We start from the raw sequence: 15,819 nt of genomic DNA on the forward strand, positions 1-15,819 counted from the left end.
GAAGATTTGATATCCAAACCTTTACTTAACGAAATAATTGTTGGTGGTACTAATCCATCAAAAAATCCTGGAAGGTCAAAGAGTTGGACTTGCAAACATTGTCGTGGTAATTTCACTAGTTCATATACATGTATTCATTCCCACGTTTTTGGTGTTGAAGTTGGAAAAAAAGCTGGAATTAAGCGTTGTGATGCATTAATGAAGAATAGAGATTTGTATGAGAAAGTGCGTAAAAGAGTTTATGAAGCTGAAAAAAAAAAGGAATTTCTTCTTCACTAAAAAACTCTACACTCACAAAACCAAAGCAATCATTTTCAGGTATCCTCTTGAAGATGCATTCCGAATTATGGATAGGGATATAGTAGACATGAAAGTGATGAAGGGGTTGTGTGCAAACGGAATTCCTTTTAAAGTTTTGAGAAATCCTCAATTTCATGAGATGGTAACAGCAATTAATAGAGCTCCTAAAGGTTACAAAACTTCATCTTATGAAAAAGCAAGAACTACTTTATTAGATGAATGCAAAAGAAATATTGAGAAAGATATGACACCTGTCAAAGATACATGGTATTCTCATGGAGTTTCTATTGTTTCAGATAGTTGGACTAATATGAAACATCAACCTTTGATCAATATAATTGCAGTAAATAGTCGAGGTGCCATGTTTTTGTATGCTCAAGATTTCGAAGGAATAAAAAAAATAGGTTTAGCAATTTCAAATTTTTTACTTAAAGCGATTGAAGAGGTAGGATCATCAAACGTGCTACAAGTAGTGACGGATAATGCAGCTAACTGCAAACTTGCCGGTAAGGAAGTTGAAAAGGTACACAAACATATTTTTTGGTCTCCTTGTGTAGTTCATACTTTAAACCTTATTTTCAAAGATATGGCAAAAGCGTTTGACTGGTTTACAGCTAGCTACTTATAGAAGAGGCAAAAATATTGTTAAATACTTTATAAATCACACACATGCTTTAGCTATATTTAGGAATCATTCGAAACTAGAGCTTCTAAAAGGTAACAAAGACTAGATTTGCGTCGCACTATGTATTGTTAAAGCGACTTGTTGATTGTAGAGAGGCTCGTGCAACCACTGTTGTTGTTAAAACATGGAAAGATCTAGTAAGAAGTGGAGATGATCACACAATAAAGTTAGGAGCATTAGTTACAGAAACTATTAATAGTGAGGAATTTTGGGATGATGTGGAAAACATAATACAGATCACCAAGCCGATATATTTTCAAATCAAATTTTGTGCCGGAGAAGGTCAAAAAATGGGTGAAATTTACGAAAGGATGGATAATATGCTTGGTGAAATAAAAGATATTATAAGAGAGGAAAATCATACAGACAAGTACCCTCAGATTGAAAAAATAGTGCTTGAAAGATGGGGAAAATGAATATTCCAATGCATTGCCTTGGATTTGCTTTAAGACCACGATATTATGATCCTCCGTATCTTGCTACACCTGCACCAGGGGTTACAACTAGGAAGAGTCCAAATCAAGACAAAGAAGTTATGATGGGTGTTATGTAAGCATTTGAAAAAAATAGCAGAAGATGAAAAAGAGTCAAGACTGTTCCGTGAACAATATGCAGTATTCCATTCAAGAAAGGACATGTACGCTATGGTAGCTGCCCAAACTGATGTTGTGACCATGGATGTTATTGATTGGTTGTCAACATATGGCTCAGAAACTCCAACGCTTGCAGAAGTGGCAAAGAAGGTAAATTGGTATTATTATTTTTAATGTTACTAGAGTATATCCCGTGCCCTAGGGCACGGACACTTGTATCAATCAAATGTTACGAAATTTCTTGTTATATTTTATTGAGAGAGAGAGAGATTTTTATTAGTTATTATTTTTTTGTATTACTTTTTGTTTCTTTTCTCTTAAAATAGTTATTATTTTATTGAGAGTAGAGATTCTAATTTCTATTTTTAACCCTTGACATTTATTTTGTTTCTTTTTATCTTAAATTAGTTATTTTATTTCTAAGAAGGAAACGATTATTGTTTTTTAAATAAGTAACTTTATCTCTACGAAGGACTATATTTTAAATTTTGAGAAGGGCTTCTAGACAATATCCTTTCTTAAAAAAGGATGTTTGCCCCAGTCATCGTTTTCCCTTCTGTTTTATTATATAGATTATTGTTCATAATTAATTTATTTGTTCGTTTATTTTATAGGTATTGGCCCAACCTATTACTAGCTCATCGGCTGAAAGAAATTGGAGCACATATTCATTCATTCATAGTGTGAAGAGAAATAGGTTAAATTCCGATAGAGCTGATAAATTGGTATACATTCACTCCCACATTCGCCTCCAATCTTGATTCTCTGAAAGTTACAAGGATGGTCCGTATAAGAAGTGGGACATAAATCCTGAACACACACATATAGATGATTCAATTGTGAGGCTAGAAGAGATGTGTTGGAAGTCTCTTGATGATGTGGTTGTTGAAGATGAAGAGATACCATCCAACGCTACGAGCGGATCCAGTTTCATATCAAGTTTTGCAAGGGGAAGTAGTTCAAAAGGCAATTAAAAGACCGCCTAATACTAATTGTTAGAGTTTTTTATGCTAGGTTTTTATGTTTCATTCAATTTTATATTTTATTTTCGAACATTAATTAAATTACTAGGTACTAACTTCTCCACATAGTTTATTTTAAAATATTTATAAATTAATCAAATTGGTAAAGTTTGCTTCATATATACATATGTATATATTTGAATTATTGAGCGTACCGAAATAGCGTACCGAAATAACGTACCCTAGCGAATTGTGCACCGAAAAAGCGTACCGAAAAAGTATACCGTAGCGTACCGAATACTGTCAACCCAACGTACCGCGTACGCGTACCCGTACCACATACCGAAACGTACCGCGTTCCAGATAACCTTGTTTCAGACTGGGTTGTTTTCCGTCGGGCATAGTACCGAGATTACTTTTTTTTATGAATTTTATCAGTTGCTTACCTATTTTTTTAGAAATGAACAAAATAACCAGTTTTAAGAAACAATAAGTCTATAGAGAGCCCGTATTTGGGGACACCCCTTGGATCCTACCGAAAAAGACCAAAAAGAATTAGTAGTAGTAAAAAAAATTTATATCTATTATGCAAAACAGATCAATGTGACTAGGCCACAATAATTACACAAAATATGACTAGGACAAAATAAACACTTGGACTGCTTACTAGGACAAATACTTGGACTTCCACAAAAACTATCAATAGTCTTCTTTCTTCCATTTGATGCCTTAATCAAACTTCAAGAGTTTAAGGAAGAAAGAAAAGAGAGCAGCTGAGGAAGAATCTCATTGAGGAAGCTTTGTCGTAGTTGGTTCCCACCGTGGGTCGAATCTCATTGAGGAAGCTTTGTCGTAGTTGATGAAAGAGGACGGGATGGTGCACTTGAATAAGGTAGGAATTTTTTTTTTAAACAAGTTCATCACCTACAGAAATCTCCTCAGTGGCCTGAAATATTCAGAAAAGCAATCCCTGATGATGGTTCAAATGGCCAGCCATTAGCATTAACCTCTTAAACTTCAGGGAAATCGATGAATTCAAGTGATGAAGAAGATGACGAGCTTCCCCCTCTAGAAGCTAATACGAATAGACCGACACCAATGAAGATGAAATCAGAGTCAGATTCCTAAACGTAACAGTAAGGTCTAAAATGGTTGAATTTTTTTTAATTGCGTTTGACCTTGAGGAAGAGGTCTCGTTTATATAATTTGATTAACAATTACCCTGGACCAAATATCTTGCTTTCCAAGTCATTTGAATCAAACAATGTAAACGAGCTTGTCAATCTGATAAGTAATGAATATGGATTAGTGTTCGAAAAAAATTGTTCATTCAACGACCTATTCCTATCTTTATATGCATTAGTGTCTTTCAATCTCTAAAAGTGTTGTAATTCTCTGGTAGTTTTTTGTTTAAAATTTCTGCTTGTTAGAATTAGAGAGAGGTTTATTATTATCATTACCATAGGATGTAGACTCGGTTTTTTTAGGAGAGAGAAGTTCTGGAGTGACATCATCATTCCCCAAATTGCTTCTTCTCCTTTTCACCGAAAACCCTAATTTCTTCATCGATTCGGGGCAAATCTGATGAGACATGAAAATGTCCCATCTGAATCTCTTAACTCGGGTTAGTTAGTCCAGTTCGAGCAGTTACTCTCATGAATTGTGTGTTTCTCTTGTCCAGGTGTCATCTATGAAATTGAGCACGGAAAATGGTTAAAAGCGAAAGATTGACACACAAAAGGGGCATTTCGGTCATTTAGAGATAAGGGTGTTCTGGAAATTTTTGATGCTCCGGTGAAAGTAGAGTCAGAGAGGAACCCAACGCCGAAAACAGAAGTCAAATCGGAGTTCGAGAGAGCAAATTAGACCAAGTCAAGGTTTGAGTCAAAATTAGTGGACCAAATTTGATTCTAGACACGTGGCGTGCAATCTGATGGCGAGGGCTAAGTTTCGGTACAGTAGTAAGTACACATGGGATGATTTCGGGATTCTCTTTAGGAGTCAATTCGGTGTACAATGATGCTCCACTCACTATCCAATGAACATGGATGAAGCACGTGCATAACAGGTCCATCAACGACCATATATTTACTTTCCTTCGTTGGTCCGCGATACATCGTAGCATCCGTCTTTCCAGCAACATACACGTTCATTGGGCAATCTCATATTAATTTCCTTCTTTTTCTCTATTCACTACTTAAAAGCAAAATATTTCCTATATTCTTTCCTCATATATCTCAACAGTACAAAGAGATTTATTTCTCTTAAAACAGAGATGGATTTTGGTTTGAAATATTGAGTATTACCAGTGAAGGAAAGAGGAAGGCGTTGAAGATGGAAAGATAACAGAATTAATAAACCGAGTTGGAAAGAAATCAAGAGATTGAATGAATTTGCTGGAAATCTTTCTTTATGAAAATATTTCTAGAGAGAGAAAGAAAAAATCTTTATCTTCTCTGACTCTTTAACAGAGATTTGATTGAAGATGAAAAGAATAGAGAGAAAAATTAATCTCGGCTGGCAGAGATATTTTTATTCTAAAGAGATGAACTAGTGGTGATTTTGGAGGGTGATTAAGAAGGAAATTAGATTCTGGTTCGGTTTATTCTTCTCTATATTAGAAAACAGAGGTAGAAACAGAGGGACATCTCATCTTTGGGGATCAAAACTTCTCAAAAGCTCAATTAGAACAGAAAATCAGAGAGAGAGAGACAACACAGAGCATCAACTTGTCATCATTTTATCTTCATAACTTCTCTTTTCTTTGTGAGAGAGTGAAGAGAGTGATTGTAGAGAGATGGACAGTGAGTTCAAAGAGAGGAAAGCTTAATAATATTATCATCTTCTTTGTAATCATATTTGTTCTTATTCTTTTAGTGAGAGAAAGTGAGAAAGAGATAGTGAAGAGAGCAAACAGATTTTGGAAAGAGGAGGTTGTTGTAGAGAGAGAGAAAATCAGGATCCATTAGTCTTTTTGTGAGAGAAAGATTAAAGAGAATGTTAAGGTGTTGATTTTTCTATGTCTTTGTGAGAGGGATTTGATAAAAATCATCACTCCATCTTTATCTTTGAGAAGCAACCAGGAGAATTAATATTTGGTTATCTCCTTCACTTTTATCTTTGATTTTGTAATAAGTTCATTATTTACAACTGATAGGTTTTTTATGAGCAACTAGTTTTCCAATCTAGAGTGTTTGATGAAATCCATGTTGTTATTTACTTTCTAGGTGTGATTAAATTCGAGTCAGAGTAATATTTTGGTCGTTCATGTCTAATTTGCATTATTCTTGATTATTGATTAGTTCATTCATTATTCATCTTTCTTAAGTTGATATTCCATGCTTAGAAAAAAATGCTTTGATGGATTATACTTCTTGGTTGATGCATAATAATCGAGTAATTAGTATATAGGGAATGATGCATGTATCTTTAGTTTTTATCGTTTTAAGGAAGATATCTTCCGGACTTTAGACCATTCGTGTTTTAAAGCCCGAGTAATAAAAGTAACTCGTTGACTCAGTATTTCACCTTTAGAGTTGTTCCGTGGATAGATTCTGAACCCTTAGGTCCTTTCCCCCATTTGAGTTCATTTTGATTTTCGTTATTTTATTTAAATATTTTTATCACAAAAAACCCAAAAACAATTTTCAAAGCAAAACCGATTTATTTCCAAGTCTTAGAATAGGTTTAACTTAGTCTCTGAGGAACGAACCGGTCTTACCGGGATATTACTACTTGACGCCCGTATACTTGCGGGTGGTGACCTATTTAGGAAACTTTCTAGGCCTATCAAAATCCTCCATGCAAATCTTGCCGAAATCATCATCCAACTTAATAAGCTATTAATCATTCCCTACACAGGCTGCGAAGGATTTCTTTATCCGGTTTGAAGACAGGCAACTTAAGTTGTTCATCTCTTCTCAGCAATCTTCATAATAGACTCTAAAGGTGTTTGTATTTTCTCGGCTGGAGTTGAAGAAAGGCAGTTTAAGTTGTATTTGTGGGAACTTAAAGAAGGTTTTTTAGGAGAGAGAGGGTATGTGAGGAAACCTTCAGCCGTGAGTTCTTTTCCTCTTTCCTTTCAACCAATACTCTAGTTTCAATCTCAATCCATTTCTCAGCAATCTTCATACAAGACACTGAAGTCCCAAAATTTGTTAATATCTTCTATATAGACCCCAAGATCTCACCTGGAAATTTCAATTGTTGAGCATCCATACAATCTCACAAACCCTAGATCTAGATTTTCATCACTATACTCTCAAACAGATAGGGGATATTTCAAAAAAAGGATTAATCACTTCCCAGCATGTGAAATCAACAACCAACAACAATAGCAGCAAGCCGGTACATCGAGGAGAAGGTCACCAATACCATGAAGAAGGATCAGCCCAAACCAGGGAAGAAATCTAATTTTTCTTTTAATTTACTTAGGCATAAGAATATAACCTATCTACTGTTACTTCACATGGTTCATGCTAATATTTGATTAAAAGTGGATAGCTTTGACTTTAATCCTGTTTTTGCCTTGGTAGAAAATTAAAATTTTAATCAGAGTTCACTTCCTTCACTCCCACCTATAGTAGACAGTGAGTTTTATTTGCTTCTTCTTTATTTGTTAGTCTCTCTCTCTCTCTTATTCGAGTAGGTATTCGTCTACCAATTTCATACGATCATATTGTATTATATTGGTCTAGCCTCTTTCTTCGTCAATGCTTTTAATTTGCTTTCTATTATTAGTAGTTCATGCCTCTCTGTGGTTGATTACAGACTGTTAGATTTCTTATAATGCTCTTTAATATAAATAGTGGTCAGTGACATCTCTGTATCTATTTCTTTCCGGTTACATTTACTTTCTTCTTCTCTGTAAATTAGGGATATCTGTGTCTGTCTTTGTTATGGTATGTCTCTTATTTTGGTTTGCTTGGTAGCTTATTAAGTTTTAATAGTTCAAAAAAAAAAAAAAGATTATTAAGTTTTAATGTTCGTCTCTCCCTTCTTTCTCTCTCTCATTCCATATTTGTTTAGTTTTGTTTTCAGGTTCTGTCTTCCTCTTCTGTTAGTATGTTCTAGTCTCTTTTGTTTTAAGCAGCATAATATCTCTAATTAGTATGAGATAGATAGAGATAGTTGTTTCAGTTCTTCCATGGTATGTGCTAGAAAGCTTTTCTGACCTTTTGTTAGCTGCGATATATGGAATTTCTATAGTTCTTGGGTATGATATATTATCTATAATTGTAGTTTTTATTTCTTTCTTCTTCTGTTATTAGCTGCTGTAAAATTTTATTTAGGTGGTTTATTTTAGTCCTTAGTTTGTATACCTATACAGTATTCTCTTTCACTTTGAGACTTAGCTTGTTCTAGTTTCTCCCTTTGCTCCTGTTTGTTTTATCTTAGTTCTTCCGTCTGTGGTGCCCAGATAGGGTGCTTTTATCTTTGGGTTGGGGAGACCTTCGGCTCTTATTCTTACCTTAGGACTGCCTCTATACCTTTCATTGGTTAAAGGCACCCATCGATGGAAAACCCTTCGATTTTAAGCTGGAATGTCAGAGGAGCTTCATCCTTCCTCACTAAAAAGCACATCCTTGCGATTATCATGAAAAATCAACCAGACATCATCTTCCTCTCGGAAACGAAAAACAGATCCAATAATATGAACAAAATTATTCCCATTAACAAAAACTACTCTAGTCACTATGTGGAGCCGATTAATAAAGCAGGTGGCCTAGCTCTTTACTGGAAGCACCATTTAGACGTCAAGATTAAATACTCTGACAACAACATTATTCATGCTGAGATGAACAATGTCAAATGTCCTAATCCTATTATGATTACAGGCTTCTATGGATCCCCCTATAACAAGAATAAGCTTAAACCTTGGAATACCCTCCATGATCTTAATGTTAACCAGGACTTCCCCTGGATAGTGATAGGGGATCTCAACTGCATTCTCGATCCCACAGAGAAAAGTGGTGGATTAGTAGGGACCAGCTCACATACTCCTAGGATTACGGAAATCATCAGCGACATAGGTCTTATGGATTTGGGTTTCCAGGGCAATCCTTACACTTGGAGTAACAAACAATATGGTGAACATCTGATTCAAGAAAGACTGGACAGGGCTATGGCAAACCTTCCTTGGCTTCTCCAATTTCAATCCTCTGGAGTCACACACCTAGATGCGGTTGGGTCTGATCATCTGCCGATTCTCCTGGATAACAAAGACACTAGCCAACCCCACCCTAAACCCTTCAAGTTTATCAGAACCTGGATGACCCACCCGGATTGTTTCACCTTTATCGAAGATAATTGGAATCACATCAAACAAAATCAAGAACCGAACAACATCCAGAAGGATCTAAAGAAGCTTAGTAAAAAGCTTACTTATTGGAATAAGAAAGTCTTTGGAAACATTGAGAACAACATCAAGAGGATTACTAAGAATCTGCAGAATAGTAGATCCAAGGAAGAGTACAACCGCCTCAATTTAGCACTGGAAGAACTCTACAACCAGCAAGAAAGTCTATGGAAGGAAAAATCGAGAAACAACTTTATCACCCTGGTAGATAAAAATACCAAATTCTTCCATTCCCAGGCTATTCAGCGCAATAGAACGAACAAGATCAACGCTATCAGAGATCATAACGGAGATTGGAAAGAAGACGTAAAAGAAATTCAAGACATTTTCACTTCCTACCTCCTCAACATCAGCACCACTATCACCCCTAGAGAGGATCCCAATACCCTTAATCTTTTCAACCCTACGATCACCCATAATCAGAATCTAACCCTTCTAGCCATCCCTAGCAAGTACGAGATCGACTGGGCTATAAATAGTCTTAAAAAAGAGGCGGCCCCGGCCCAGATGGTTACCTTCCTTTTTTCTTTCAATCAAACTGGGAGACTATCAACTCAGACATCTACGACCTGGTTAAAAATTTCTTTACTACTGCATCCCTCCCCCCTGAAATAAACCACACCCATATATGCCTTATTCCAAAAACCCCCACACCCCAAACTCCTGCAGACTACCGTCCAATCAGTCTCTTAAATACCACCTACAAGATCATCACCAAGCTGATGGCAGAGAGATTTAAAAATACTTTAAACCCTATCATCTCCCCTTTCCAAGCTGCCTATGTCCCTGGTAGACAAATTACCGACAACATTATTATGGGTCAGGAAATCATTCACTCGTTCAAGAAAATGAAAGGTGCTGCAGGTTATTTTGGTCTCAAGTTAGATATGTCCAAAGCGTTTGACAGAATAGAATGGAAATATCTTACGGACATCATGAGAAGTTTAGGATATGCAGACCACTGGATTAAAATGATTCACGCTTGTATCGCGACATCCTCCATGGCAGTGCTTATCAATGGTCGGCCAGGTAATACATTCTATCCGTCCAGGGGTATTAGACAAGGAGATCCACTCTCGCCATTTTTCTTTACGATTGCGATGGAAGGGCTTAGTCGAAAGTTGCTGTCAAATAATAGCCAAGACAGGTTTTTGGGTTTTCCCACTAATCACTCTGAACTTGAGATTTCCCATCTTCTTTTTGCAGATGACTGCATCATTTTTGGCAAGAATACTATCGACAACATTCACAACCTTAAGAAGATTCTCCAAGACTTTTGTGAAGCTTCGGGGCAAATGATTAACTACACCAAGTCCAACATCTTTTACTCCAAGAATTCGCATCCCAAATTCAAACGCCTCATTATGCTGCGCTTAAAGTCAAATATGCCTCCACTTCGGAGAAATACCTAGGATCTCAGCTTTTCATTGGTGCTTAGAAAACTAAGGTTTTCAAGGATATACTAGATCAGATCAAGAATAAGCTAAATAAATGGAATCACTCTTTTTTATCCCAAGCTGGTCGCACTGTGGTCATCTCGGCCATAGCTGCAGCCGTACCCCGATATCAGATGCAATGCTTTGCAATTCCAAAAGGAATTAGCAAACGCATCAAGCCCGTCCAACGGAACTTCTGGTGGGGTAAGTCAAAGGGTATATGCACCAAAGCCTGGTCATATATTTGCTTGTCGAAGAGCATGGGGGGTCTGGGCATCCATCTACCGGAACTTGACAATACTGCTTTACTCTCTAAGATGGCATGGAGACTTAAAACTAATACGGAGGCTATGTGGGCAAAACTTCTCAAAGCTAAGTACTTTCCCAACTCGGATAACCCAGGCCCAGCAAAGGCACATCACTCTTGGATCTGGAAAAATATAAGAAAACACTACAACATCATTGAAAATCTATCCACTTGGGAGGTAAACTCAGGTAATGATATTAATATATGGTCTGACAACTGGATCCCTGAAATAAATGGAACGTTGATAAACAACAACAACTCCAATCTAACCAAAGTGGCTCAGCTTATCACGAATAACAATTGGAGTAATGATGCACTCAATGCCAACTTTGATTCCAATACTCAGAACCTCATCAGAGCCATCCCGGTGAACAACGAAGGTAAAGATCAACTCAAATGGAAGCTCACCAAATCGGGTAAATTCACTGTTGCATCTATGTACCATCACTTAAGCACCAATAATATCACCCAGAATCCTAGTTCTCATAACTGGAAGTTCATCTGGTCTCTCCCGACCATTCCACGTATCCAAATCTTCATATGGAAAATTTGTAACAAAGCTCTCCCGGTTAGAGAGAGAATTGGTAAATACATTGATAACAACACTAAATGCCCAAATTGCATAGACACTGAATCTATTGAGCATGCTCTATTACACTGTGCTATAGCGAAAAATATATGGTTCAAATTCAATATCATCTCAGAGAATATCACGTCCATTGAGGAGTGGATCTTCTCGTGGGAAGAAAATCCTGACCTTTGTTATACGAAAGAGAATATTCACTTTACTACTATCCTATGGATCTTATGGAAAATACGATGTGACCACTCTTTTCAACATGAAATCAATGATCTCCATCAAATTATCAAAATGATAGAAAACTTTCCGAAATATAACAAAAAACCCGAGAAAAACAACCAATAAACCAAAGAAAAATGGCAGCCTCCGACTAATGACTTTATTAAGATTAATGTAGATGCATCGTTCTTAAATGTAACATCCAATATGGGAATCAGTTTAATTGCTCATGATGTAGAATCAAAATTTATAGCAGCGCAAGTCAAATCAGCGAGAGCGAGAAACAGTGAAGAATGTGAAGCCATGGCAATCTTATTCGGTTTAGAATGGGCGAAAGCAAAGAATCATAAATCAATAATCATTGAAAGTGACAACATCAATCTCATCAAACACCTTCACAACAAACATCATACAATTAGCTGGCAATCTCATATCCACATCAGAAGAATTCGAGAAAGTAGAAAAGAATTCGATGCGGTCCAATTCAAATACACAAGGAGAGAACTCAACTCGAATGCAGACAAATTAGCGAAATGGGCAAGGAAAAGAAACAAAAGCAAGACGTGGAAGAATGTTCCTTGTATTTTAGTTGATAAATATTGTAATAACGTTTTTATAAATTAATGCAAAGCTAGTTCAACAAAAAAAAAAAATTACCATAGGATGTTAGTTGAACTTCGAAGATGGTTGAAAAAAGAATTTATAGATTTATTTTGTCTAATTTGTCCTCAAATGAAACCCACTACCTTCGATCAATAAATCATGGAAGTTTCTCTCTCCTTCTTGGTTACTGATGTTTATAATTTTGCAATTGGATGTCAACAGATGCTTGCTTGTCCAGAACAATACATGGAAGAAAGTTTGAAATTTCTACAATCTAAGAACATTCATCTTTTCCAATTTGGCAGAGAAGGACAAAGATCATTGAATCTCTTTTTCTATGTTCTCCAAAGTTCATTGAATCTGAATAGTTCTTAATTAAAAAGATCAATACATTTATTGTGTTTACAATATATGATACTTTTTTGTTTCATGGCTTTGATCTTTGATTTTTTTACCTGTATATTAGTCTCAAGATCGTTCTATCTGATTCTTGGAGAAATGAATTTTTCTTCAAAAAATTGATGACTTAGTTCACACATATGCTCAATTCATCCCCTTTCTCCGCCTCTTTCTCTCCTACCTCGCTTATTCATTACCTTTCTTATTCTATAACACCCATATCATTCTCATCAAAATCCTAAGAATCTAGTCAATTAAGCTCTGGAGTTGCCCTAAGATTAAGCCAAGTAAATGTTTCTCCACAACTTTCTGTTATTTTTATATGAATGTCCTTCATTAAATGTTATATACAAATTATTTTGTTCATTCTTTGTTAGTTAATAATTTTTTTGATGACATCTTACCAAGATTATGAAGTAGAAGAGGCAGGAATATACTATAATTTTGGTTTGTGGAGAATCCAAAACCCCACAGTCGACGGCCGATTATCGTCCCATTAGTCTTCTTAACACCACTTACAAAATCATTACTAAGATTCTGGCTAACCGCCTCAAACTCGTCCTTCCTCATATCATTTCCCCTTTTCAAGCGGCTTATGTTTCGGGTAGGCAGATCACGGATAATATTATCATTAGTCAAGAAGTGGTCCATTCGTTCAAACACTGTAGGGGAGCCAAAAGTTTTTTTGCTCTCAAACTCGATATGTCTAAAGCCTTCGATCGTCTTGAATGGTCCTTTCTTACCGCCATCATGAGGAGTATGGGTTTCGACTCAAAGTGGATTAGTCTTGTCCATTCGTGTCTCTCCACTTCGACCATGGCAGTCCTGATTAATGGTCGGCCAGGCCCTACCTTTAATGTCAGCAGAGGCATTCGGCAAGGTGATCCTCTCTCCCCTTTCCTTTTGACCCTGGCCATGGAGGGTTTGAGTCGTCTTCTGGAAACGAATAATCTGAACACGCCTTTCCAAGGCTTTCCTATCCCTGGCACTAGCATCAATCTCAAGCATCTTCTCTTTGCTGAGGATTGTATTATCTTTGGTCAGAACTCGTTAGTCAACATCTCCTCGCTTCAGAGCATCCTTGACATCTTCTGTCGGGCGTCGGGACAGATGATTAATTACAATAAATCTACAATCTTCTTCTCCAAAAACACCCATCCGAAATTCAAACGTATGATCATTCGCAACTTTAAAGTGCATCAGTCCTCCAATCTCGATAAGTATCTTGGCACTCATCTTTTCATCAACGCCAACAAAAAGAAAGTTTTTTCAGCCCTCACTACTCAAATTGAAAATAAACTCTCTAAATGGCATTCCTCTCTCCTTTCTCCTGCTGGCCGCTCTGTTGTTATCAATACAATAGCAGCGGCCGTTCCCCGATACCAAATGCAATGCTTTGCTATACCGAAAGGCATAAGCAATCGCATCGAAGTTCTTCAAAGAGCTTTCTGGTGGGGAAAACTTCGTTCTATCCACACCATTAACTGGTCCACCATCTGTCTCCCAAAGAAGCTGGGAGGCCTGGGTTTTCGCTTTCCACATCTCGACAACCAAGCCTTTCTCAGCAAACTAGTCTGGCGGCTTCTTAGAGACTCCGGTTCTCCGTGGGTAAATATTCTCAAAGCAAAGTACTTCACCAAAGAGCACAGACCTAATACTGCAAAGAATCACCACTCGTGGCTCTGGAAATCCCTAGCCAAGCAGGAAGAGAAAGTGACCAACCTAACCTTTTGGGACATTAATAAAGGCACTAATATTAATATCTGGCATGATTACTGGATCCCCAATCACCCACCCCCTATCAGTAACCCCACGAATAGTACTCTCACAGTAGTCTCTCAATTAATTAGTAATAATATGTGGAATTTGACGATTTTAACCCAATGCTTTACTCGTGATATATGCAATTCTATCTTGAGCATCAATTTACAGGCACAGATGGAGGATATTCCCAGATGGTCACTTACCAAATCAGGTAAATTCTCTATCAAATCTATGTATTACTATCTCCATACGGAACATTATCCAGTAGAACAAAAGGACTGGACCTTCATATGGGATTTGCAAATACAGCCGAAAATCAAACTATTCCTTTGGAAATGTTGTACTAACAGCCTACCGGTCAGAGAGAAAATTGGTAAATATGTGGGAAATAAATTTAACTGTGAATTTTGTCAACATACAGAAACGTTGATTCATATGCTATTACACTGCGATTTGGCTCAGGTGATATGGTTCCATTTTAATCTCTTTTCCATCAATATTACTAACCTGGTTGAATGGATTATATCGTGGAAAACTCTGGACAATCACATCAGCAATCTTTTTGCTAATATACTTTGGCAGATTTGGAAAGCTAGATGTGATAAATGCTTCTCCAACAAGCAAATAGTACCAATGAACATCATAGACCAGATTAAAAGTATGGCTCTTGTCCCACAAATCCACGCCACTAACAGAAAGATTGATAGAACCAGCCCTTGGCTACCACCCTTACCACCGTTTAGAAAAATCAATGTCGATGCCTCTTTTATAAATGCACAGGAATTAGCAGGGATTGGATGTATAATGCATGATGAAAAAGCAAACTTCATAGCAGCAATGGCTTGTAATGTGCGGGGACAAAATGCGGAAGAATGTGAAGGCTGGGCGATCTTTAAAGCTCTCCAATGGTCCAGGAAGAAGAACATTCAGTATGTACATATCGAAAGCGACAATAGTAGCTTGGTGCAATGGCTCAACAAGGAGACTTCGGAGATATCCTGGCAAACGAGCAAAGTCTTCGATAAAGTTCTCAAGCTGGAAGCACAGTTCGCCAGTGTGATCTACTCTCACATCCACAGAGAAGGAAACTACAAAGCTGATCAACTAGCCAAGTGGAGTAAGATACACGTAGGTTCCTGGGTGTGGCTATCTATATCTGATCTTCCAACCTCGTTGTACCAGAATTGGTCTTAGTTGTTTCTGTCTGTTTTTTTTTTGTCTTTCTTTTCTCAACAAAAAAAAAAAGTAACGTACATAAATTCCATCTGTAGTTTATATCTTCCCCACTTTCTATCCTTGTATATCTACTAGGCATAACCCCCGCCCTACGGGCGGGGGAATGCCCTTTGCGCAATGCGACGTGATATGCATTAAACTTATTGGACATGTAATCTAGATAAATTTACTCTGATAAAACACTATATATTGATGGTTTTTGCTTAAATTTAAAAGAGTCACGAGCAGAGTGTGATTTACTATATCGATAAAGAAACTCTCAAGAATTTTAATGTCAGAAAAAGACTTATTCTTTAAGGTACGACCAAACTTCTTTTATCCACCTTATTATCTCATCCACTGCACTCTCTGGTTCTTCTACTTCAGCTGCCCTTTCA

The 15,819-nt window shown here is 37.0% G+C and overlaps 2 protein-coding genes and 1 pseudogene across 2 annotated transcripts; all 3 read left to right on the forward strand.

Annotated features, from left to right (window-relative positions):
* The first annotated feature begins 298 nt into the window (after nucleotides 1-298).
* LOC147567563 (uncharacterized) lies at nucleotides 299-2,552 on the forward strand (annotated as a pseudogene).
* Nucleotides 2,553-4,011: 1,459 nt separating this feature from the next.
* Nucleotides 4,012-12,093, forward strand: LOC147567564 (uncharacterized). The gene is made up of 3 exons (XM_086654181.1): nucleotides 4,012-4,115; nucleotides 6,325-7,488; nucleotides 7,749-12,093. The coding sequence occupies exon 3, from the start codon at nucleotides 8,056-8,058 to the stop codon at nucleotides 9,511-9,513; it is 1,458 nt and encodes a 485-aa protein (XP_086510307.1). The 5' UTR covers nucleotides 4,012-4,115; nucleotides 6,325-7,488; nucleotides 7,749-8,055; the 3' UTR covers nucleotides 9,514-12,093.
* Nucleotides 12,094-14,866: 2,773 nt separating this feature from the next.
* LOC147567565 (uncharacterized) lies at nucleotides 14,867-15,400 on the forward strand. Its single transcript, XM_086657442.1, has one exon. The coding sequence runs from the start codon at nucleotides 14,867-14,869 to the stop codon at nucleotides 15,398-15,400; it is 534 nt and encodes a 177-aa protein (XP_086513568.1).
* The last annotated feature ends 419 nt before the right edge of the window (nucleotides 15,401-15,819 follow it).

This window comes from Eschscholzia californica, unplaced genomic scaffold (assembly GCF_041429995.1).
Source record: "Eschscholzia californica isolate CP2 unplaced genomic scaffold, dmEscCali1.0.p SCAF_1, whole genome shotgun sequence".
Lineage (NCBI taxonomy): Eukaryota > Viridiplantae > Streptophyta > Magnoliopsida > Ranunculales > Papaveraceae > Eschscholzia > Eschscholzia californica.